This window comes from Pogoniulus pusillus, chromosome Z (assembly GCF_015220805.1).
Source record: "Pogoniulus pusillus isolate bPogPus1 chromosome Z, bPogPus1.pri, whole genome shotgun sequence".
In the NCBI taxonomy this organism is placed as follows: Eukaryota; Metazoa; Chordata; class Aves; order Piciformes; family Lybiidae; genus Pogoniulus; species Pogoniulus pusillus.
In genome coordinates this window covers 30,794,433-30,819,684 of record NC_087309.1, presented here as the reverse complement: position 1 = coordinate 30,819,684, position 25,252 = coordinate 30,794,433, and the positions used below count along the sequence as shown (strand labels likewise).

Genomic DNA, 25,252 nt, shown 5'->3' with positions numbered 1-25,252 from the left:
CACCTCAAGCCTTTGTGAACAGTCCCTCTCCAGCCTTATTGTAGGCCTTCTTCAGGTACTGGAAGGCTACTATTAGATCTCTCCTTTTCTAGATGCAAAATCCTGCACCTGAGTCAGGTCAATACCCAATTCTTTACACAGGCTGGGGGATGAAGGAATACAAAGCAGTGTTGTGAAGGATTTAGGGAACTGGAGGAATAAAAAATTGGTCAGGAGCCAGTAGTGATAGAATCATAGACTCAACCAGGTTGAAAGAGACCTCCAAGATCATCCAGTCCAAGCTATCGCCCAGCCCTGTCCAATCAACTAAATCATGGCACTAAATGCCTCATCCAGGGTTTTCTTGAACACCTCCTATGTGTACTTGCAGCCCATAAGGCCAACTGTATCCTGGGCTTCATCAAAAGCAGAGTGCCCAGACTATCAAGAGAGGAGATTCTACCACTCCACTCTGGTGAAAGCCCACCTGGAGTACTGTGTCCAGCTCTGGAGTTATCAGCACAGAAAACACGAGGACCTGTTGGACTGGGTCCAGAGAAGGACCACAAAAAGGATCAGAGGTCTGAAACACTTCTGTGAAGAAAGGCTGAGAAATACGGGGTCATTCAGCCTGGAGAAGAGAAGGCCTTGGGAAGACATTATTATCGTCTTTCAATATATAAAGGAGGCCTATTAAAAAATGGAGAGAGGTTTTTTAGTAAGGCCTTAGTGACAGGACAAGGGCCAGCAGCTTTAAACTGAAAGAAGGTAGGTTTTGACTGAGTGTGAGGAAAACATTTTTTACAATGAATGTGGTGAGACGCAGTAACTGGTAGCCCAGGGACACAGTGTGCCCATCACTGAAAGTGTTCAAAGTCAGTCTGGATGGGACTTTAAGCAACCTGATCTAGTTAAAGATGTCCCTAGCCATGGCTCATGGCTGCAGGTTTGGATTAGATGACCTTTCAACTCTGTGATGGGCTGGGAAATTCCACACGTACCCATCTCTCCCCCGCCAGATAAAATTTACTCGACCAGCTCAGATGGCTCAGAAGTAAGATAAAGCTATATTTTACAGCAAGCTGATTTTACAAGCATATATATATATATATATATATATATATATATATATTTACATGTATTTACAGTTATATACAATTACTTAAAATTTAGAAATAGTATGGAAATCAAATCCCACCCCTTTCCCTGGACAAAAAAAGCCCAGAAGGGGCCTTTACCACCTTCTTCTCTCCCCACACATAGAAAGCCAAGATCTCATGCATTTTCAGTTCAGTCAAGGTTAGTATTTAGCCATGCATAGAGGTGCAGTGGAGGAGGTGGAAGGCAGAAAGTGAAGAGAACAAAGAATGATAAATTGTTTATATATTGGCTTTTTATACCAATTAGCAAACCAATGAATGATGTAAACTTCATCATTATTTTCCTGTTATAGCCAGTGCCCTGCAAATTCCTTCTATACTCAAAAGAATGTCCAGAAAGTTCCTCTCTCTTGTTCATAATTTAAAGCCAAAATAAAGCATTAGTTTGTAAACTGCTTCAAACCCAAACTGTTCTGTGATTCTAAAATTCTTCATCTCAGAAAGGATAAGGCAGAGCTGTAAGCTACAGTGAATGGCAAGAAATAAAGTGAAAGGTATATAAAGGTCCTGTGCACATGTGGGATTCTTCAGCTTGGAAGAAAATGGACAGAGAAAAGATGGGGAAACATAGTGAGAAACACTATGACAAATCAGCAGAAAGGCTGATGTGTGAGAACACAGATAAATCAGTAGAAAGGCTCTTTGACCATGCAGGCTGAAAATGGTGCTTGTAGGAGTAAGACACTTGTCATGGGAATCAAGGAAGAGCATTTAGCGATTATAAAAGACTTGTTAGAGGATGACTACAGAAGAAACCACAGCAGAGAAAATGATCAACAAGCATGAAAAGTACCAATCTGGCCAGCACATCTGCTCATCCATACTTTGTGCATGGTGATCACAGTGTCTCCTATTTTCCACCTCACACTCCATTTCTAATCATTTTCCTGAAGGAGGTGACTCTGTAGCTGTATGCACATGTGTGTATGGATGTTGTGGAGGCAGGAAATTAATGTGGCCGAGTCAGGAATTATAAAAACAGAATTACTTTATTTTCCTGAAAACCCTGCCCCCAAACCATATACAAAACTAGTTTAGGTTTATTTACAGATTCTAATTCGATCAGGAATACTTCAAAGGATGTTACGGACAAATTTGGAGGTTTAAGAAGTCATGAAATGGAAAAAGCTAAGCTATAAACACAGCTTTACTCCACTATCAATCAGGCCGAGCAGAGAATTAAGGGAACAGCAGGCTTTAGTCACAGAGGTGAGATAGGTATTCAATGGTGATCCCTTGCTGGATTTCTCTGCTGCTCAAGTGCTTTCTGATGCTGTAAGCAATATCCAATAGTCTGGATCCACGCTGCAGAATCCCAGGGTGAGTGGAAAAGTTGCCAAACTCAGAAATGTCTCTGGACATGGCTTCTGCAATATACGGATTCATGGAAGCAATGATGCCTCTACAGCAGCAGGGGAGAGCCAAACTGCTAGGGTCTCCCCAGATAGGGATAGCAGGCAAGAAGCTGGCTGTGATATAGTCCAAGAGTAGCTGGGTCCAAGTGTCCACTGCAGCTCTCTCAAAAGGACCCCAGGACTTGCCAAGCTTCAAAGTTTGCAGAGAATGGTGGAAAAGTGGGAAGAGCCATCCAAAGGCAGGGATGGTGTAAAACCGAGAGCCATGTAAAATTCCCAAAACGGGAATTCTATCATAACAGGAACCTGTCCTGTCAGGAACTCTGTCCAGGCAGGAACTCTTTCAAGGCAGGAACCACCTTGTGCCTTCTCCCTTGCTCTATTTATACTTTTCTTGACAAAGTGTCAATTTGTCATTTTATGCTGGGAGCAACTCCAGCGCTGCCACACGAGTCAGTACACCTGTGGAATGGCACCTCCTGCTGTTCCCCCTTCAAGCCTACAGGGCAGGGGGAAGAAGTTTTCACGTCGTCTTCTCATCCCCATTCAGACCCGCGTTGGGTGGGGGTGGAGCGAGTAGAAGAAAGGAATTTCGAGTGCTCCAGAACTGACGACAGATCAAAGGTTACAGAGGTCAGTGTGGTGCCCACAACTGGACTGAATGTGACTCCTAGCAAATACTGAGTCACACCAGTCAGTGAGCATGAGAGTCACAGAATCACAGAATCACACCGAATCCATCCTTCAGCCACTGGCACTAAGAGAGTGTAGATTGTGTTCAACGAACTTTTGATGTATGGTGGTCAAGCTTACTCAGTTCTTGCTACTGTTATGCAATTGAAGATGACATTCTGTAACATTAATTACAATTATGAATGGCATGCAGTTAAGTCTGATTTATAGCAAAAGTTGATACTTGGAGTATATGGCATCTGTTCAGAAGTTGCCTAGTGGTCTCAGTATACCATTTGTTAAAAAAGGTACACTGTGCAGTGCAATAATAAACCTCCTTATCCACAGAGCTCAACCAAGCACACAGTGCTTTGCCTTGAGCCATATAAATAAAAAGAAGTTTGTTGGTCTGTTTGATCTTGTTCACTCTAGGAAGTCAAGATTCACAAATTATCTGATAACAACAAATTGCACCACATGACATCACTGCACAAACATGGCAATCTCTTTTATTGATTACAGCAAGACACACTACGAGGTGAGAAGTCCCTAGCCATATGCAACCCTCAGCACTTAAAGGCTTTCATTGTATATTCAGGTCCCAGATACAAACAGTTGCGTTTTCATGCTGAAGGGAGGCAGTAGAATTTCTCCCTGTCAAGACAAGGACACATTATCAGAGTACAGGAAATTATAAGGGGGACCTCACTGTTTTACTATTTGTTGTGAAATGTATAGCTAAGTAAGAGTGCATAACTGTCAGCGATCTAATGTTCTGCAAGGATCAAAACACCTCAGGCAAGACACCAGACATCAGTTTCCAGATCTGAGTGTATGTATGTGACAAGGAAATCGGTTACAATGCAAGTTTTCACGGCCTTTTTTTTTTTTTTTTTTTTAATACATTGGATAAAACTATATACTTAATGCAATCATATCATTCTTGCTGTCTGTCAGCTGGTTCTGTAAAACCTAGCTAGCTTGTCATAAAGTAGATAACCGTAAAAAACATGTATCACAGAATCTCAGAAACATCCAGGTTGGAAAAGACCCTCAGGATCACCAAGTCCAACCTATAACTCTACTCCACAAGATTCACCTTAAACCATATCCCTAAGCACCACAGCCAAATGACTCTTAAACGCATCCAGGGTCAGTGACTCAACCACCTCCCTGAGCAGCTCATTCCAGTGCCTGACCACTCTCTATGAAAAGTTTTTACTAATATCTAATCTAAACCCACCCAGTCTCAGCTTGAGGGCCATTCCCCCTGTGTTCTATCTCCAATTACCTTTGAGAAGAAACCAGCACCAACCTCCACACAATGTCCCTTCAGGTAGTTGTAGACAGCAGTGAGGTCTCCCCTCAGCCTCCTGTTTTTCAAACTAAACAGCCCCAGCTCCCTCTGTCACTCCTCATAAGATTTATTCTCTAGGCCCTTCACCAGCTTTGTTGTCCTCCTCTGGACCCACTCCAGCACCTCCACATCCCTCTTGTATTGCGGTGACCAAAATTGAATACAATACTCGAACTGTGGCCTCACCAAAGCTGAATACAAGGGGGCAATCACCCCCCTACTGCTGCTGGACACAGCATTTTTAATACAAGCCAGGATGCCACTGGCCTTCCTGGCCACCTGGGCACACTGCTGGTTCATATTCAGCTGCCTGTCTGTTACAATCCACAGATTCCTTTCATCCAGGTAGCTCTCCAGCCACACTGCCTCAAGCCTGTGGCATTTCTTGGGTTTGTTGTGACCCAAGTGCAGGACCTGGCATTTAGCCTTGTTGAAACTCATCCCATTAATGTTGGCCCATTGATCTAGCCTATCCAAGTCCCTCTGAAGAGCCTCATCACCCTCATTCAGGTCAACACTGCCACCTAACTTGGTGTCTTCTGCAAACTTACTGATGGCACTCTCTATGCCTGAATCAAGGTAGTCAATGAAGATGTTAAAAAGAAGTGATCCCAACACAGATCCCTAAAAAACTCCACTAGTGACCAGACAAACAACTGAATTTAACTTCACTGACCACCACTCTCTGGGCCTTCAAGTTCAGCTGGTGCTTTATCCAGGAGACAGTGCTCATCCAAGCCATGAGTAGCAAATTTGTCTACAAGAATTGTGTGGGGAACAGTATCGAAGGCTTTTTGAAAGTCTAGGAATACAATATGAAGAGACTTTTCCTTATCCAGTAGACAACTTATCTTGTCATCAAAGCACAAGCATTCTTTTTAAAGCACAAACTGTGATATGGGTTTTAAAAAAAAAGGCATATTAATTACAGAACCAATGAGCTACCTTGAATGTGTGATGGGTGCCCAGTAGACTAAGTAGGAATTATTATTACAGTGTTTGCACATCCGTGGCCATAAGAATTATGTAGGTTAAAATGTCAAAAAAATCTGTTTAATAAAGTGCACTTAATGAAGTGCATTTTGATATTACAAGGTCTTCTAGGTGATAACAGAGGGTTAAGAAGGTCTACTTTAGAAACATTACTTAAGAATTTTCCTAAGCTTTGGGATTACTGCTGTAAATATTAATGTATTCAATATTAAATGTTAGGTCATATTTAATAATGTGCAAAATAATATATTTTTAGAGCACTGAATTCACTTACAAACTCATGTTCAAGCACCAGAAACAACTTAAAGCAAGTATCAGTAGAAGTCTGCAAAAGTTAAATCCATGCTGCTTAATCAATACATAACAACAACTTAGTCAGCACAACTTTTAAAAGCAAATGTTTCAAGTGCTAGAGTTCAAGCACACCTTCAGAGCAGTCTTCTGTAACAACATCAACAACAAAAAAAGTGCATCTCACCATGCTTCTAAGCCCATATTGCATATTTTGTTTTACTGATCAGAAGGGCTTTTGCTGTCTACTCAGTGTTTATTATGCTAACAGATGCCAACTTCCATTTAATCCAATCTGGAATGTCTGCTCTATCTTACTGTGCCTTCTTGTGTCTATGTATGGTAAGCTAAGTATGCCTAGCTCTAAGACGCCTACAGTTATACAGCCTTGGTTCCTCCACATAGAAGCAGCATCTTCAAATTAAGCTTATCTGAGTATTTAATGAGGTGCATAGAAACTGATTAAGGCTTTCTCTATACTCCTATGGCTGCTACAGGTTCAAAGGCATCAAGCCTGATAAATTCTAACAGGAAGATGTTACTTGATAAGAGTACTTTGATATCTTTAATGACAGATATACAAATAACATTGACCTCCCCACCCACCCCACCCAGAAACAAGAATGAACTCACAGGTTGCTCAACAGAACAATGGCATCAAAGCAGTACAGGGGTGGCAAGACCAACCAACACGTGAACCCATTCATCACAGAACAGTTTACAATACCACATATTTTCTCCATTACTTGGAGGAGATAGTTTTAGAAACAGCTAATGTCATCTGTATAATAAAAACCTGCAGTTTATCTTGCCTGTCAAAGAGGACTTTAATAAAGTAGTGAGAGATCAAAGAGAAGCAAATAAGGAAAGAGAAGAAGAAGAGAAATTTCTTTTAGTGCCAGTCTCAATTTTCTGGTAGAAAGGATTTTTATAGTCTACTGACAGCTGTAACTGTAAAAATTTCTTCTATGAGACAGTTTTTGTTCAACATAAACACTCAAAACAGATATGCCCACTCTCAGTGACAAAACGGGTTTTAAGTATCTTGCTGAGCTAGTTGCTCCCTTTAAAGTCTTGAATTTTTTAAAAAACAGGCAAAACTGATGTTATGTCACACTCTGTTGTGCCACATAGTAGTGCTGAAGTTAAAAGCCAGAGAGTGTTAAAAATTCTAGACTGAAACTTTGCACATTTTTACCTTAGTAACCTTCAGCTTTTCTCAAGTAATTCATGGATAAACTGCTAGTGGTTTAAGCAGATTTAACTTACTCTAGAATCCCAAACAACTAAAAGTTAATGTGCACTGACATTTTCATGACATGACTGACCCATCATAAATGGTTATATATACAATACATGTAGGACTGCATACTGTTAGTGATAGGAGCATTACTCAATGATACTGCAATAATTTGCTGCAGCTACATCAAGGGGTTTTTAAGAGACTCCGATAAGCATTTGTAATCAAATGAGTCAGTTACATTTTAAAACATTTCTTTGGAAGCTCTCAAAACTCTCTTCCAAATGTTTTCCATTAACTGTCCGTATTTCCCATGTCACCCCACCCCACTCATATCCTTCCTGACCTGGGTTACTTAAAAATAACCTTGAATCAAGAAGGAACATCAGGAAATATAAATGGAAATGGCAGATGATCAACCCCTAATAAAAGGTACATGGTATTAAAGCAGATCAGGCACCTGGTTCCACTTGGTATATTTAGAAGACTCTAAACTCTGAAGTCACTTGGTTTAAATAATCCACTCCAGCAAAACTATATCAGATATACACACAGTCTATGCTCTTTATGTCACCACTCATGCCTTTTTATAAAAGTAAGCAGAGCAGGAGCAAACCCTTACAATGCTCCAGCTTTGCCTGGGGGTGTTCCAGTTTCATACGTTATGCAGCTTCAGTACTGGATAGGTATTCCCTAAATGTATCAGGGGAGAGAGGACTGAAAAATAAAAAAAGAAGTCACAGGCAAGAAAAGGATAAGAGGAAAAACCTCAGGAAGAGAAAGGGTAGCAATAGGATACTAGCCAGTGCCAGCACTGGTTCTTCTGACAGCTTCTTGAATATACTAAAGCTTAACAGCCACTTTCCCCTCTCTTTTTTTTTTTTTTTTCTATAATAAATACAGCCTGAAGAAGATCTGAAGTTATGCTACATTTCCAAGGGCAGCAAAGCTAAGTATTTTGTAAATATTATTACTGCTCAGCGCAAGGAGAAAACAAAAGCGGAAAAAATGCTGAGTTATGGATATATTCCAAGCAACTCAAGAGAAGGAAAAAATGGCTTCATCTTTAGTTAGCAACAGCTTTATCGCATTCTGCTCATTAGTGTAATAAGTTTAGAGTTAAGTTCTAGTTGCACAATTTTTTCCTGCTAGAATTTAAACATTTGCCAAAACAGAATGACTATTTCAAACTTATATTAGATGGGAAACAATTAAACAGAAAATAACTTCTCACTCCCCCAGAAAGTAGAGAATACCTGAAGCAGAAAACACATGCCACATAAACACTGTATTAACATATGCAACATGAAAAATAAATAAAGGCATATCACAAGCATAAAAACACAGAATTTTCATCTTCTTTTCATAAAACTTTTTCAAATTATGAATTCAGATTTTTTTATTATGGCTCTCAATAAAGCATCAGTTAAGATGCTAATACAATAGTAAATTTCTTCCAGAGAAAGAAAAGTAAGCCTGATCACTGTACAGCAACTTAAACCAGTGTTCTGGCACATTTTAACCATTGTTTTGCTTCCTAGGAACAAGCAGAGAGGAAAATATAAGAAAGTCAAGTGGGAAGCCTTGCAGTTTTCCCTTACAAAAAAAAAAAAAAAATTCCTACTGCTGGGGCCAACTGTTCTGTCTTAGAACTACATGTCCTGGGGGGAAGATTTGACATTGTCTTTTACTTGTCTTCCAGGCCTTGCCATTCAGACAGTTTTCAGTCCACATGATTGTCCACTTAGGTAACTCACACTTTATTAGCTGTATACAGTGGTTATGCTAGGAAGCCAGAATCAAAGACTTCAGTAAGGGTGAGCTAAACAACCTCAGCAACCTCCACTGTTTTCCCTCTATCCAGGTCCTGCCTCACCAACCTGATCTCCTTTTATGATCAGGTTACCTGCCTGGTGAATGTGGGGAAGGCTGTGGATGTAGTCTACTTGGACTTCAGCAAAGCCTTTGACACTGTCTGCACAAGAAGCTCCTAGCCAAGCTGGCAGATCATGGTTTGGACAGATTCACTCTGTGCTGGATCAGGAACTGGCTGGATGGCAGAGCCCAGAGAGTGGTGGTGAATGGTGCCACATCCAGTTGGCAGCCAGTCACTAGTGGTGTTCCCCAAAGATCAGTACTGGGCCCAGGCCTGTTCAATATCTTTATTGATGACCTGGACAAGGGGACTGAGTCCAGCATCAGTAAGTTTGCAGATGACACCAAGCTAGGTGTTGAGCTGTTGGAAGATAGGAGAGCCCTGCAGAGGGACCTGGACAGGCTGGATGGGTGGGCAGAGGCCAATGGGATGAGATTGAACAAGGCCAAGTGCAGGGTTCTGCACTTTGGACACAACAACCCCAAGCAGCACTACAGGCTGGGGACTGAGTGGCTGGAGAGCAGCCATGAGGAAAGGGACCTGGCGGTACTGATAGATAGTAGGCTGAAGATGAGCCAGCAGTGTGCCCAGGTGGCCAAGAGAGCCAATGGCATCCTGGCCTGCATCAGGAACAGTGTGGCCAGTAGGACAAGGGAGGTTATTCTTCCCCTGTACTCAGCACTGGTCAGGCCACACCTGTGTCCAGTTCTGGGCCCCTCAATTCAAGAAAGATGTTGAGGTGCTGGAACGTGTCCAGAGAAGGGCAACAAAGCTGGTGAGGGGCCTGGAACACAAACCCTATGAGGAGAGGCTGAGGGAGCTGGGGTTGTTTAGTCTGCAGAAGAGGAGGCTCAGGGGTGATCTTATTACTGTCTACAGCTACCTGAAGGGAGGTTGTAGCCAGGTGGGGGGTGGCCTCTTCTCCCAGGCAACCAGCACTAGAGCAAGGGAACACAGTCTCAAGTTGTGCCAGGGTAGGTATAGGCTGGATGTTAGGAGGAAGTTCTTCCCAGAGAGAGTGATTTGCCATTGGAATGGGCTGCCCAGGGAGGTGGTGGAGGCACCGTCCCTGGAGGTGTTCAAGAAAAGACTGGATGAGGCACTTAGTGCCATGGTCTAGTTGACTGGCTAGGGCTGGGGGATAGGTTGGACTGGATGATCTTGGAGGTCTCTTCCAACCTGGTTGATTCTATGATGATGATGATGATGATTCTATGATGATGACAGTTACCTTACTGTGAGAGGCATGCCTGTTGCTCAAGCATGATTTTCCCATTGTGAATCCATGCTGACCACGCTGATTCACCCTTATGTGCTTATGTGTGTGTAAATGCATTTCAGGACAGTTTTCTTCATCTCTTTTCTATAGGCCACAGTGTGACTGACTGGCCTGTGTTTTCCTGGATCTTCCTGTTTGCCTTCCTTGAATATATGTGTGACACCTGCATTTTTCCAGTCTTCAGGAACTTTTCCCAATCACCATGGTCATTCTACAGCCTTAAAGTCTCTAAGACAATGATACTAAAGCAAAAAGTTTGGATATCACTGACTTGCATTAAGACATCTTTAAAGACTACAGACAGATTCAGGGTCAGAGAGAATTTTGTTCTGAGTCACTCAACTATTTATAAAATCTGAATTTTTAAATTAAACTGCAGTAATTTACAGGGAAAACCAAAAGTGTTTTCACTATTTCACAGCTGTGAAATAGAGATGTTATAGGAGGTAAAGTCCAAACAAAAACACGTTAGAAAATATGAAAAAAAAACCACAACTAAAAAAGATTAGAAGCCTTAGATGCTGCATTGTTTTGCTATTCTTACTTGACAAAGCTCACTCTCAACCACAGATTTCAAAAAGTAACATTAGAGACAAAAACTAGGATTGCTTTCAAAATTGCTTGGGGTTGCTGCATGGCCTTTGCAAAGCAAATAGAGCTCATTCTGGACATTCAGGTCATTCCACGAGCCATTTAAAGCAGACACAACTTTTAATTATATACTTATCATATAGCAAATTCATTAGGTCTTGCGCATTCCTTACACCTTAGAAATCTAGTACCTGAACCAGAAAATTGAAGATGGAAATCTGGCAAAAGTGGCCAAGACAGGAGCTAAAGAAAGCTACATCATAAAAGGGTGTTCACTGTAAGAAACTACCCTTAATGCACGAGCTAAGTGAGAAGTCCCATGAAGGCAAGTACTCAAGGATTCCCAGTGAGATTACAAATCCTAAAGCTGTAGTCTCTCAGGTAAAATCCAGCCTTGCATTGCACTCTCTACAGCAACTCTCTGGGGCTCACAGCACAGTACTTTATTCCAGAACTCTTGCATGGAAGCTGATTAAAGAGCATGATCCCTTTTGCATTTAAAGTGACTTCCTGTGCACCACATTACTGTAAGACTTGGTTGCTCACATTTCTCCACTCACCTTAAAAAAAGCAGAAAGTCAGGATCTTAATCAGAGCAAGAAATTAAATGCTGTTGCCCTGGAAGATACTGAAGCAGTTTTGTCAGTAGGGCACGTTGCATTTGAGAAGCCATGGGAAAGGACAAAAGTAATGAAACGACTCTTAGACAGGCCCTGAGTTTTGCTCAGGTGCTCCCCCTTGCTAACACGTTTCTAGTATGATCTGAATGGAAGGAGCACAGAGACAAAGACAACTCATAAAGTGTTCACAGCACTGCACATATAAGGCAGCTCTGAAGCAATCCATTAATATTTGCCTGGCAGAAACCAGAAGAGGAAAACAAAACAAAAGCAGTTTGAAATTTACACAAGACAAACGAAACACCAAAGGGAAAGACTGAAATTTAACACACCAGGAAGACTAAGCAAACGTGTGTACTACCATCTCAAATCTTGACAGAGAAGAAACAGTCTTCTAGAGTAACAAGCATTAAGAGGTTCGGAAGGAAGGAAGGAAGGAAGGAAGGAAGGAAGGAAGGAAGGAAGGAAGGAAGGAAGGAAGGAAGGAAGGAAGGAAGGAAGGAAGGAAGGAAGGAAGGAAGGAAGGAAGGAAGGAAGGAAGGAAGGGAAAAGCAAAGAAAAGCAAAGGAAAGCAAAGAAAAGCAAAGAAAAGCGAAAAGCAAAGCAAAGCAAAGCAAAGAAAAGAGAAAAGAAAATCAAAACAACTGAGAATCTTTTTCCAGTTTGAGCTGCCTGAAACAGTCAACAGGACTATCAAGATCATTTTGTCTGCAGGGACTGATCTACACAGCATAACCACTGTCAGAGGGACATAAAGTCATAAATACAGGAGGAATGTAGACTTCAGCATCAGGAACTTCTCAAGTCCATTATAACATTTTTTTTTCCTGTGTGCAGAAACATAGACATGGTACCTTATGACTAACTGGGTAACCACTCCTGTGTTCGCCCATTGAGCACTCTAGGATACTGAAAGGACAAACAAATATCCCCATGCAGACAGTATTACCCATAGGCTGGCATATGGGAAGCACTATTAGGCCTGTTTTACTATGGCAGAATAAGCCAGTCAAGGAACTAATTCACTAGGAGGCCAGAGGGAGTGAGTGGCTCAGGCAGCAAATGCATCCAAGACATACATAACCCAAATAACCACCTTTCTATTCCACATCACCCAGTCTATGAGCACACAGAAGACACACACATTCAGATGTCTTCTTGAAAAACAATACAATTCAGAAAGATGTTTGCATAAAGTCAATAATTGGTAGAAAAACCTATTTAAAATCAGAGTTGGGAAGTTACTTTTTTCCTTTAAACCTTTTATGAAAGGTAAATCTATCTACTTATGTACTTAACAAAGAACTATTTGGCACTACTCTAAATCGTCGACTACACCCAAGTGGTTGTCTTTACTTTGTTCACTTTGCTGGCATGTAGCCAGGTTATGAGCTGCTTAGCTACAAGAACGAAGTGCAGCACCCAGAGAAGAGTATCTCTCTCTTTAAGGCATTTTAATATTAGTATCTGTGGTGCAGACATAACTTCTCTGTACATCTGTAGCAATTTTCGTACTGCTGATGACAGAGCTCTTCTCAGGTCGCTGCACATTTTGGACCATATAGTACTGGACACCAGCTAGCTAGGCTTTCCCTCAGGCCACCAAGTAATGCACTTATGAAACTTCCATCAGCAGTAGGCAGCAAAAATGTGAGAAAATTCCTAGTCTGGGGCAGGCAAGCTTGCACTTATTACAATGACCAATCTATGCATACATTAATTGTCTCTATTTGGTTGTTTCCATTACAAAAATCGTGTCCAAAAGCTGCCTTTTTTTTTTTTTTTTTTTTTTTTAGTGTGTTTATACCTCAATTTCATATTAGTGTTTTTAAGGTATTTTGAAGGTTTGGATTTCAGGTTTCTGCTTATCTTTTTTTTTTTTTTAAAGTATTTTTTCCCCCAGTTTTTGGCATTGGATATGCAGAGGTTAGGAAAAGTGCCAAAACTGAGGCTGCCTTGTGCGTTGCTAATTTAATTCCATGTGTGCAAGTGTAATGATTGCAGTCCTCTATTACACAATTCGTCTTTCAGGAGATCCTGATTCAGTTATGACATGTAAACTGAGACATGATTTCATATTTTATCTTGATTGCTGAATGCATGTCTCCCTGCTTTATCTGCTGTGCACTAATCAGCAGAGCTCAGAAACTTCTTACAAGCTGTCCTGTGACACTTCTCATGACATCATTCAGCTGCTTCCACAGACTTAATGCATTTATTTTCACAACAGCCAGTAAGGTAGGAAGGAATTACTGCAAATATGGTCTGCACAAAACCAGCAGTTTCAGATACGTCTCAGCTGGGATGTCTGATCTGAAAAAAAACATCAGCCTTTGGTATCCAAATGGCACTTCTTTTATATATTTGCTTTAGCAGCTACTAGCACAGAGAACAGCATGTCAAGCTGGCTTCCCAAAACAAGAAGTGGTGATTACCATAAAACACTTTGTGGATGTGATTTGCGCAGTTTTTCACAGAGACCCTAGGCAAAAGAGAGAATCTCGTTCCTACAGATGGGGATCTGATTTTACCATGAAATCATCTTTCTGTTCCTGAAGCCTCATACCTTATGTGCTAGACATGCTCAGAGAAGGAGAGGGAGAAACTAGAAAAAACTTATAAAAATATTCTCTTCAAGATATTTATCATAATACTTCCTTTCAGTACTTTATGAGAAAGGAGCCCCAGGGGAGAAACAGATCTCATGAAACTGCACAGAGCACCACAGAAGAAAGAGTCCCAGGAGGCATTTAAAACCCACCTGTATGTGTGCTCCTGAGAAATTTACTCTGTGTGATCCTGCTCTACCAGGGGTATTGGTCAAGAGAATATCCAGAGGTTCCTACCATTCTGTGATCCTGAGTGACTCTGGGCTGATCAAGAGGCCTTGGCTCTGTCCTTCTATACCTGCCAGGTCCTCAATCTTGAACCCCTACAGCCTGCTCATTGACTCTACACACATAGCTCCTAGGACTTCACAGAAAAGAGACAGAACATTTGCACCAATATGCACTAGCAAGGAGCAACTTCAAGACCACTGACTTTGCTGCAGCCCGGGGACCTTGCACCAGGCAGTGTGCGGGCAGCCCCCCGTGGCGTGAACAGCCACTAGAGGGAGGCGGCACGTACTTCTCCGGACACCCGCTGCCACGAAACCACCGAGCCCGAACAGCTCCTCTGCAGCCTCTCCCTGAGGAACGGGAGCTCCTTAGCTCACCTGGTGTTCCTTTCAGTCATTACACACTTCCTGTAGCAAGAGAGCTGCATAAAGGCCTCAGACACACAAAAACCCTATCTGAAGCAAATTGCACACACGAGGCCAAGCCCTCAAGTGCCTGACATTCATGGTCAGTTCCTAAGAACAGAAGAAAATACTTACAATACGAAATGCAACGGCAGTGTGGTCACCTGAGAACTGCTTGTAGCATTCTCGTCATGCTTGAGCGTGTCCAGAGAAGGGCGACGAGGCTGGTGAGAGGCCTTGAGCACAGCCCTATGAGGAGAGGCTGAGGGAGCTGGGATTGGTTAGCCTGGAGAAGAGGAGGCTCAGGGGTGACCTCATTGCTGTCTACAACTACCGAAGGGTGGTTGTGGCCAGGGGGAGGTTGCTCTCTTCTCTCAGGTGGCCTGCACCAGAACGAGAGGACACAGCCTCAGGCTGCGCCAGGGGAAATTTAGGCTGGAGGTGAGGAGAAAGTTCTTCACTGAGAGAGTCATTGGGCACTGGAATGGGCTGCCCGGGGAGGTGGTGGAGTCGCCATCTCTGGGGCAGTTCAAGGCAAGGTTGGACGTGGCACTTGGTGCCATGGTCTAGCCTTGAGCTCTGTGGTAAAGGGTTGGACTTGATGATCTGTGAGGTCTCTTCCAACCTTGTCGATACTGTGATACTGTGTGGTACTGTGATACATGAACAACTGCATTGAGTAGTGGTGATATTACACAGGTGTCTGTGCTGCATCCCTCCTCTCTTCTGTCAGCTTCTCTTCCAACTCTCTTTTCAGAATGCTCCACAGGTAGCCCATACATTTTGAATTCTCCCTTATGGATTTATTAGGACAGAGAGGTTTTAATCTTTCTCTAGCATTGTTCTGTGAGTACCAAATGTAAGAGAATACGACTAGTGCAACAGAAGACTAATTTTTTTCTCATGCCAGAGCATCCAAGAAACCATGGGGTTACGAACAGATTCCTGGTTTCATTCTGGAGGTCATCAGAGACTCTGTCAAATTCTAGGCACTCATGAATGCATGAGATTAACATGTTGTCTGAGGTGCCTGAGATTCAGGTGTTGGAGAACAAGCCATATGTTTCAGCTCACCTAACAGTCAGCTGAGAGTTAATTACTATAGTGGGTGGGGTCTGCGATGTTTAACAGATGTAAACACCTGATTTCACAGTATCACAGTATCACCAAGGTTGGAGGAGACCTCACAGATCATCAAGTCCAACCCTTTACCACAGAACTCAAGGCTAGACCATGGCACCAAGTGCCACGTCCAATCTTGCCTTGAACAGCCCCAGGGACGGCGACTCCACCACCTCCCCGGGCAGCCCATTCCAGTGTCAAATGACTCTCTCAGTGAAGATTTAGGATGGGGGGACTAGTTCTCTGGACTGCACTAGCTAGGACTTACCCTCTGTAATGGGTTATAGCTCATGTGGGGCACCTAAAGTTCTACCCTACATTCAAGTATATTGCAGAGATTTTATTCAAAGAATAAAGCTTGCCAAGTTCAAAATATTGCAAAGGGCCCATTGGAATGCAACAGAAGTCTTGCAGTAGTCCAGGAACTTGAACCACAATGGGTCAAAACTGCAGAACTATTCAGCAGCAGATAATTTCTGCTACTCAGACATTATAGTGCAGTCAAAAATTCAAAAGGCAAAAATGGCACACCAGTCAGTGTTTCAGTGTTTCTCCTTCAGGAGAGGAAAGAGGAGAATATAATCCCACCTGGTGAGGCTATACAGCATACCCTCAGCAAGTTTGCTGATAATACAAAATGAGAGGGAGGGGATTGAGGGGGATACAGAGTGGCTGACATGCCTGAAGGTTGTGGTGCTATCCAGTGAGATCTGGGCAGGCTAGAAAGCTGGGCAAAGGTGAACCTCATGAAATTCAGTGAGGACAAGTGCAGAGCCATGCACCTGGGAAGAAATAATACCAGACACTATTACATAATAGGGGTTGTGCTGTGACAAACAACTCCAAAGAGACCTTGGAATCCTAGTGGACAATGTTATCTGTGGGACACCAATGTGTCCTTGTGGTTAAGAAAGCCATAGTAGAAGTGTGTCCAGCAGGTCTAGGGAGGTTCTCCTCCCCCTCTATTCTGCCCTGGTGAGACCACATCCTGAAATATTGTATTCAGTGTTGGGCTTCCCAGTTCAAGAAAGACAGGAATCTACAGGAGAGTCCAACAAATAGCTACAAGGATGATTATGGGACTTGAACATCTCTCATATGAAGAAAGTCTGAGAAAACTGAAACTGTTTAGTTTGGAGAAGAGAAGGCTGAGAGGGGATCTTGTTAATGTATATGAATATCTGAGAGCTGGGTGTCAAGGGGAATGCGAACAGCTTTTTTCCATGGCCACTCAGTAGTAGGACAAGGAACAATGGACAGGAAGTTCCATGTCAATATGAGAAGAAACAAACAAACCCCACATTTTCCCTCAATCTGTCTTCAGCATCAACCATGGCTGGTAGGGGGAAAAAAAAAAAAAATTAAAAAAAGGTACTATTTGGAACCTCATTTTCCTGCAAGTATACAAGCAGCCAGAGGACAGCATCTTTCTGAACTGCTGTACTAGTGAACAATCAGCAACAAACAAATATCAGCATTTTCTTCAATTCAGACAAAATCTGCACACTCCCCTACCACCATCCCAGACAGCACATCTATGAAAGGCTACATAAATTTGCCCTATCACTGCTTCAGAAAGCACAAAATGAGAAAGTTTAGAACATTCACACTGAGGAACAGGTTCACGTTGCCTCAGATTCTGTAGCAGCCATGGTACCAAAGTCGCTTTAAGGCAGTGAATCTAGAAAAATGTGTTACTCCTAGCAGCAAAAATCTGTTGCTAAGGATGCCCAAAAGTGGTGGATTGGTGCTTTCAGATCTCACTGTCTTCAGCAACACAACCACCTCTATGCTAATGATTTACTGCACTGAAGGGGCTCTTCTTGGCATGAGTTTGCTTCTCTTTATGTGGAAGTCACCCAGTGGGACACTACGTGGGCACTCCACTTGCAGCACAGGCAGAGTGCCCTGCAGTAGTCAGCTCTCTGCATATGCACTATGCACTAACAACTAGGTTGGACACCATAGCTGTTCAAGATGCAGTATGGACGTACATGCCAGGAACCATACCAGAGTGCACCAAAAAATGCCTTTTCCCTTCCCTCTGCATAAAGTAGTCAGAAATGCAGACATACTGCAAGCAGCAGAACAAGACTGGCAATTAGCTTTTGTGCAGCCAAACTGAGCAACCAGGACGCTTTTTATTGTACACACAGACTCTTAGAGTGGAAAACCTCAGCAAGCGGACCCCAAAAATGCTGATATATTACAAGTGATGACATTGTAATGTATGTAATACATCAATATATAAAAGCTATTGTAATGTGGCCATATTACTATAGAAGTAGAGGAAGCTCTGCCTGGATCTTCTACTCAGACACACAGTGAGACATTAATATAGGTAGCATGCTACCAGAAAAAAAAATGATACATGCCTTACCAGTCTGCTTAGGTAATGATGGAGAAGAAAATTAAATCTATTCTGAAATTTAAACACAAATTAAGATAAATAGAATATAATTATTCAGTAGATTAGGGAACGACTTGCTATTTCTTGTGCTCAGGATATTTTGTTTGTTTGTTTTCTACAACTTTCCCCTTACATTTGAGGGACTGAACAGATGAGATTGATACAGCTTTGTCAACAAAGGAGAGAAAATGAAAAAAGAAGAGGCATTAACTGTAAGACTGGTGGCGTAATGAAACTCATGTTAAATTGCTGTGATACCTTGTCCTGAATGTAATATGACTATTCACATTATCGATGTGAGCACAGCCTTTGTGTCATGTTTAAGGTTGAAAACATGGAACACATTATTCCTACATGAGGTTTGTGTGATGTTTTTGTTCATTACAATTTGGGATGCATTTCTAATTTAGTTCTAACCCACTTCCAGTCTTTCACTCGCTGACATTTCACCTGTTAGCTAAAAGGATTTCCCAGCAACTCTACAAATAAACCTTGGCCAAATGTCATTTGCCTGGGGATCTAATTATTTTTCAAATAACTTAATTAAGGAGTATGTACTTCTGTCAAAGCATACTGTAATATTTCAGAATCCTATGTTACATCACAGAGAAGTGTTAAGGGCTTCACTCTGTGATTTCTCTTCAGTAATATTTTGTTACACCAAAATCTGGTCTCACCATCAGTCCCAATGTTCTTTTAATCAGTTTTTAGTCCAAGATGCTCAGACGGTGCCTGTGGCTGTCTTTTGCTCTCAACTGGGACAAACACTCTAGAATGGATGGAAGGAGCCAAAGGCACAATATTAGAGTATTCAATGGCAACAATATTTTCCAAGTGACATGTGTATGGATTTAACTAACATTTCAAGAGGAAATGTTATCACTGGATAGCACCACAACCTTCAGGTGTGTCAGCCACTCTGTATCCCCCCAGCTACAACTAGTTGATTTTGTAACACTACAGCAGAAAGATAACTTTCCAAGAGTTAGAATGAAATGCTTACATTTTGGCAAAATAGCAATAAACATGGTCATGAGATTTCATATTCTTTTCTTTATCCTCAAAATGTGCTCATTGCAGGTATACATAAAAAGTTTATCAAATAGCCTCTGGAGAGATCACAAGGATTATATTTATGTATTGATTTGCTATTTGTTGCATCACATTGGAAAACACATTGTACACTCACTTTAAAGTTCTCCACAAAGAGCCAGAGGCATCCACTTTGGTGCAGCTTGCCTTAAGTGCAATGCCAGTGACTCCCTTTTCAGTTACTTCTTCAATGCCTATGTTGAATGTGTGCAGAAACTATGTCATGACAATAACTGAATAATGGGAAGGGGACAGAGTAAAGAAGAGCTGGTTACCCCAAAGTTGTCTTCATGCAGCAACCATTCACATACTAATGAAAATGTCTTACAAAAACAGTAATTGCAATGATACTACTATCTTCAAATTTTCCCACCAGCCATTTTTAATTTTCACTTCTGTTGAAGGCAGCTCACTGAAGAAGAAAGAAGAAGAAGAAGAAGAAGAAGAAGAAGAAGAAGAAGAAGAAGAAGAAGAAGAAGAAGAAGAAGAAGAAGAAGAAGAAGAAGAAGAAGAAGAAGAAGAAGAAGAAGAAGAAGAAGAAGAAGAAGAAGAAGACGACAAACAACCCCTCCAACAATGACCAAAAAACTCACCAAAAAATTTCATCTGTTATTTTTTACATGTTGCAGGAAATTTCTCTAATATAAGCATCTCTGGTGAACATTTGCACTAGAACATCTCAGGGAGTTGTTTGTCCACATGCAAGCAATAAGATTTATGCACAAGAAAGGTGGCAAGCCATCCTGCAGAAAAGCAGACCACCAATCTTCAGCCACCTACTACGTATAACTGCTGTAGGTCAAGCATTGGAATAGGTTAATCAGGGAGGTGGTAGAGTCACCATCCCTGGAGCTGCTCAAGAACTGTGTAGACATGGCTCTTTGGGACATGGTTTAATGGCCACGGTGGTGTTAAGTCAATGATTGAACTCAGTGATTTTAGAGATTTTTTCCAAGCAGAACAATTCTATAATTCTCTAACAGACATGGGGTGCTGAACAACATAGGAGATGGGTTTGCCAAATTAAAGTAAATAGATTAACTTTACATCAGTTATACCAGGGAGGGAGGAATATTACCTTTAAGTGATATTGCTAAGTTTTATATACAGTGAATTAGCAGAGAGGTGCAGGAAACGGTGTTGATGACATACATCTGCTTATCACCTTGAGGAAAATATGTAAACCAGAGAGGTTTCAAACACCACAAAATCATAATGTTCTTTATAAAATAAATACAGAGCTACAGTAAGCAGAAAAAAAATCAAATAATTGGATTCTGTTAATCTGTGGGGACATGGATTTAATACTGCATTTAATTTTGCTAAGTGGGAGGAAGATTATTGCAGGCAAGACACAAAGAATAGTCTCTGTTCAAATCATATATTTACAAGCTTAAATACACTGACAGGTAGTAATAACTATATCAGAACATTTCCATGTATTCAGTCCACAGCTATGTAATGAATTAAACATGCAGGCCTCCTCCCAGTGCAAACAACAACAATAATAATATTTACATTCCTCTATTCATTTGTGTCCCATAATCCTTAAAAAAGGAAGACATAGTGTATGAGCTCAATGGATCACAAGTGCCAGTCTTCAAAAAAGCACTACCAAGAGCATGACTTTCCGGGGTTTTACTCCACTTTTGGAAGTCACTAGCCACTCACTGAGACAAAGCCATTCTCTTTCCAGAGTTCCTGAAACAAAAGCTGAAATTCACCCTCATGAAATCTCTCACTGTCACAGTGGAGGATTTGTAGGGAACTGCACTTGTTTACAACCCACAGCTCCTTTGGGAGGAAGCAGTTTAATTAATGTCCCATGTAGTATCTTCATGTCCTAATTTGCTGATTTGCAAATCAGCTTCTTCCACACTGCTTTTCTTTCAATAAACCTGCCATATTTTTCTTTTTTTTTTTTCCCCACAAAATGTGACATCAGGGTGGATATCAACACCTGTTTGGCATTTACAGGAGCTTTTTTAAAGTCTCAGATCAAAACAAGCACTTTTCTTTACTAATTCCCCCTACAAATCATTTAATATCTGCACCATACCTAATTTGATCCCATATTCCCAGAATATCAACTGATTCATGCATTATGCAGTTGTTGATAATAAGAAAGGTACTCCATATTTAAAAGAATTTGCTTCGAAGCAAATATCCCTCTGAAGAAAAGAAAAAAATACACTAATATCTTAATGCAAAACACCCAAAAAAGCACATTCTGTCACTGTATTTTTTTATTTTCAAGCTCTTGGTAGTTTAATATTCATCAAATCTACAAAAAAGCTGAGGAGGGAGTTTTCAGGATATCAGGGAGTGACAGGACCAGAGGGAATGGAGCGAAGCTAGAGATGGGAAGGTTCAGGTTGGACGTGGTGAGAGCCTGTAATGGGCTGCCCAGGGAGGTGGCTGAGGCCCCATCCCTGGAGGTGTTTAAGGCCAGGCTGATCTAGGGTAGGGTGTGCCTGCCCAAGGCAAGGGGGTTGGGACTGCATGATCCTTGAGGTCCCTTCCAACACTGACTGATTCTAAATCTTATGAAGACACTTGACATCTTCCACAGAACAATGGTGTGGTTACTGTAATTCTGTGATGTCCCCTTGTGAAGAACTGTGGAGAGGGCCTAACAGCACCAGAAGTGATGAAATGTGAAATCATGCAGCTTCTGGGAGCTTGGGAGATAGATACCCAAACCTAAACATATCTGGTGACCAAAATATGGTCTCCTGTATGGGGAAGTACAGCTCTAACATGCTCTGAACTGAACTCTGACAACTTTTCAGCAGAGCTCCTACCAAGCATATGACTTGACAAGCAATCCTTAAACAACTCAAACTGAAATTAAGAGGATCTACAAACAAAGGAAAACAAACTGTGATTGTTCTGCACAAGTTTTCCACCATCTTCAGTTACATCACAAATAAAACGTACTGCTTTTTCAAATATCCATTCAAATGACGTTGATGAAGCTCCTGTGTGATTAGTTCTTCTTCCTTTCTCTCTCTCTCATTTGTGTAACTCTATAGGACATACCGATCTAATGCCTAAATCGTCTAGGTGAAAAAAAGAAAGAAAAAAAAAAAAAAAAAAAAAAACAAGCTAAAAGAGATTTTTTTTAAAATAATTTTTGTTCTCTCTCTTCCAGAGAAGAGAAATATGAGTATTTAAAAATTGGGATAACTTTTCCTCTTCATTTCATTAACACGTTTCTGTAGTCAAATCAAATGAAAGTAGAACTAGGCAAGTATTTTTACACTGCCAGTAGCTAACAAACACTGAGTTTTCATCATTATCTGGTTAAAATAACTTTGTTTCCCCCTGTTAATAAACTAGGGGCTCAAACCTGTAAGACTATGATCACGTTTTCTGAACAGAAATGCTTGCTTCATTTTTATATATTTATGTCTCTTCTTGTGATTGATCAGCGAGGGATTTTCTGCACACCTTAGAAAAAGTTTGTGTCTATATGCATATACACACAAGGATGCACTTTAATGAGTAAATGTCTGTAAAAACTACTACCACTCAAAAGCTTATGCTGCATCATTCAAATGCTGAATATGACACACAGTCTACCAGGCCAGTTTTCTCACTAGGATCCCATGAAAAATAGCTGAAATCTTCCACCTCTTTAACAGCAGTCTGCTCTTGTTAAGAATGTTAATGTAATAGGTGTTTAAATAAAGCAAAATTCAGCTTTGCCCTCTATGATTATTTTGTCTCTGCTATCACTAAATGTAATTACAACCAACTCAGACATTCAGTACTATAAAAGCACAACTCAAGATTCCAAGAGAACAGATAGGGAAAGGCATTGTTTTCACACAGTTCTCTTAGTCAAGCTGTAGTTTAACAACACTATCTACAAACAAGTGTATAAAGCCAATGTAAAGCAGGCAGGGAAATATTCATGTTTAATTTAATCTAGGGAATCCTCCAGCATTTCACTTATCAGTGCTTATAAACACATGCCTCAAAGCAACAAACAAGAACATGACAGATGAATACGGCATAACTACAGCCATCCCAACTTCAGCTACTGAACTATGTGCCATCTCAAAGGCTGCTTAAGTACACAAGTATTTCCACTAGATGAGTAAAAAAGCACAGACACAGGACAAAGTTGTCCTTTCAGAGTTATTACATTCATGCAGCATTCAGATGCGCTGTATTTCAGGAGCTGGTTTAGGTCAGTGTCCTCACAATCAGCAGGAAATGCCTGCAGCTGGTTAGAAACCACCCTCTTTGCAGTGACCCAAACTTTCCCAACCAGTTTGACACCTGTTTGGTTTCTCCTATTCAGGCAGAAAGGCCAGATGATGACTAAAACAAATTTCAACTGACAGCAACTTAGATCAAGAACATACATGAGGCAATAGAAGGCATGCAGTTTAGATACCTGATCTCTATCTACAGTGAACAACTACATCATGTCCATGGTTATGTAATACACAGAGAGTGTTTAACCACTTGCTTGTTTGACACATACGTGTCAACCAATCAGCTTGCTGAGGGGGAATTTGGCAGTTCATGTGTTAGGAACCACCACCCCTCACAGAAACAAATCCCATCAAAGCCTCTGGTATTCTTCACCTGATGAAAGCAACACAAGACCCGGCCGAGTGTTGCGCCACCGTTTCTATCGAAAGCACAACTGGCTTCACAACACCTGGCTTCCTGAGAGCTCCTCCACTTCTGCTGAATGGCGCAGGCTGTAAATCAGGCCACACGCTCACCCTTGCCTCCCAGCCGCCAGCCAGCTCTCAGAGATTCCTAAGGGAGCACTGAGACCCACTTACCCCTCACAGCATCACTGAGAGAGGGAGCAGCCCCACACCTACCCAGGGACAGGCTCGAGAATTCCTTAGAAGTTTCGATACTTTTCCCCCTCACACTCTCTGGTGAATTTGGTTGAAAACATGTAGTCCTGTTCAAGAAGATTAGCATCAAGACCACCAAACACCTAGTCTGGGATATGCTGCTCCCTGGGCACTCTAACAAATTAGGCCATCAGACGTTTAGGGGAAAAAAAGTCAAGGAGGAGGGAAGAGGCATGGTACGGGACAGGAGATCCATTGGCCGCTGCTGGCCTTGCCACTTTCTGAGAGGTTGCTGCTCTCTCGTACCTCGGGAGCGGCACAGACCTCCCTACCGGGGCCTGGGGACCAGGGGTGGCTATCCTCATTCTCCCGGAGGGAAGCTATGGGGGGCGGACCGACGGCTGAGACTCCGACAGTGCCTCGCTCTCCCTCACCTCGAGGGAGGCCATCCCTGACTGCCCTCCTCCTCCCCGCTCCTCCTTCCATCCCTCCAGCCGCTGCCGTCGGGCTGCCCGAGGGGGCGGCCGTACCTGCTTGTCCAGTGCGGCATCCTTGGCGCTGCCGGCGGCGCAGCCCTTGGGAGCCGGCACTCTCTCGCAGTTGCAACCCTCCAGCATGTACATGCCAGCGGGCCGGGCGCTCTGCTCTCCCTCGAAGTAGAAAAGCACGTTTTGGTAGAGGGCGAACCACTTCTCGTGCCAGCGGTTGGTCTCCGCTGTCTTTTTGCTCAGGTAACCCCTCTTGGTGCCTTCCTTGCGGGCCAACAAGGCTAGGTATAGGGCGTGCCCCTCGTTATACCGCACGCTCTTCTGCATGATGGCCGGGAGCTTGCGGCCGACCGACCGCCGTAGGGCAGCCTTGGCGGGCACTCAGCGCGCCGGCACCGGCAGCGGCTGTGCCGCGCGACGGCAGCGCTTCATGGGCGCTGGCACGCACCGACGGGCGGCACAGAGCTCCGCCCGCCCCCGGGGGCGGATGCCGCTAAGCCCTCCGCTTCATCCCCCCACAACCCCGCGTGTGTGTTTGTGGAGGAGATGTGTGTGCATGTCAGTCCCCGTCCTCCCTCCTCCTCCTCCCCTCCTCGCCGACGCCCCGCGGGAGGAGATCGACGCGATGGCGGAGAGCTGCCCCCCGAGCAACTC

General features: G+C 42.5%; 1 protein-coding gene across 2 annotated transcripts in view; it reads right to left on the bottom strand.

Moving 5' to 3' along the window:
- Window positions 1-25,022, bottom strand: part of RASGRF2 (Ras protein specific guanine nucleotide releasing factor 2) — a 157,932-nt gene extending 132,910 nt beyond the window's left edge. For both annotated transcript variants that reach the window (XM_064176660.1, XM_064176659.1), the window contains exon 1: window positions 24,641-25,022. In XM_064176660.1, the coding sequence (XP_064032730.1) occupies window positions 24,641-24,925 (285 nt within the window). In that variant the 5' untranslated portion in view covers window positions 24,926-25,022. The remainder of the gene's footprint in view (window positions 1-24,640) is intronic.
- Window positions 25,023-25,252: the final 230 nt, after the last annotated feature.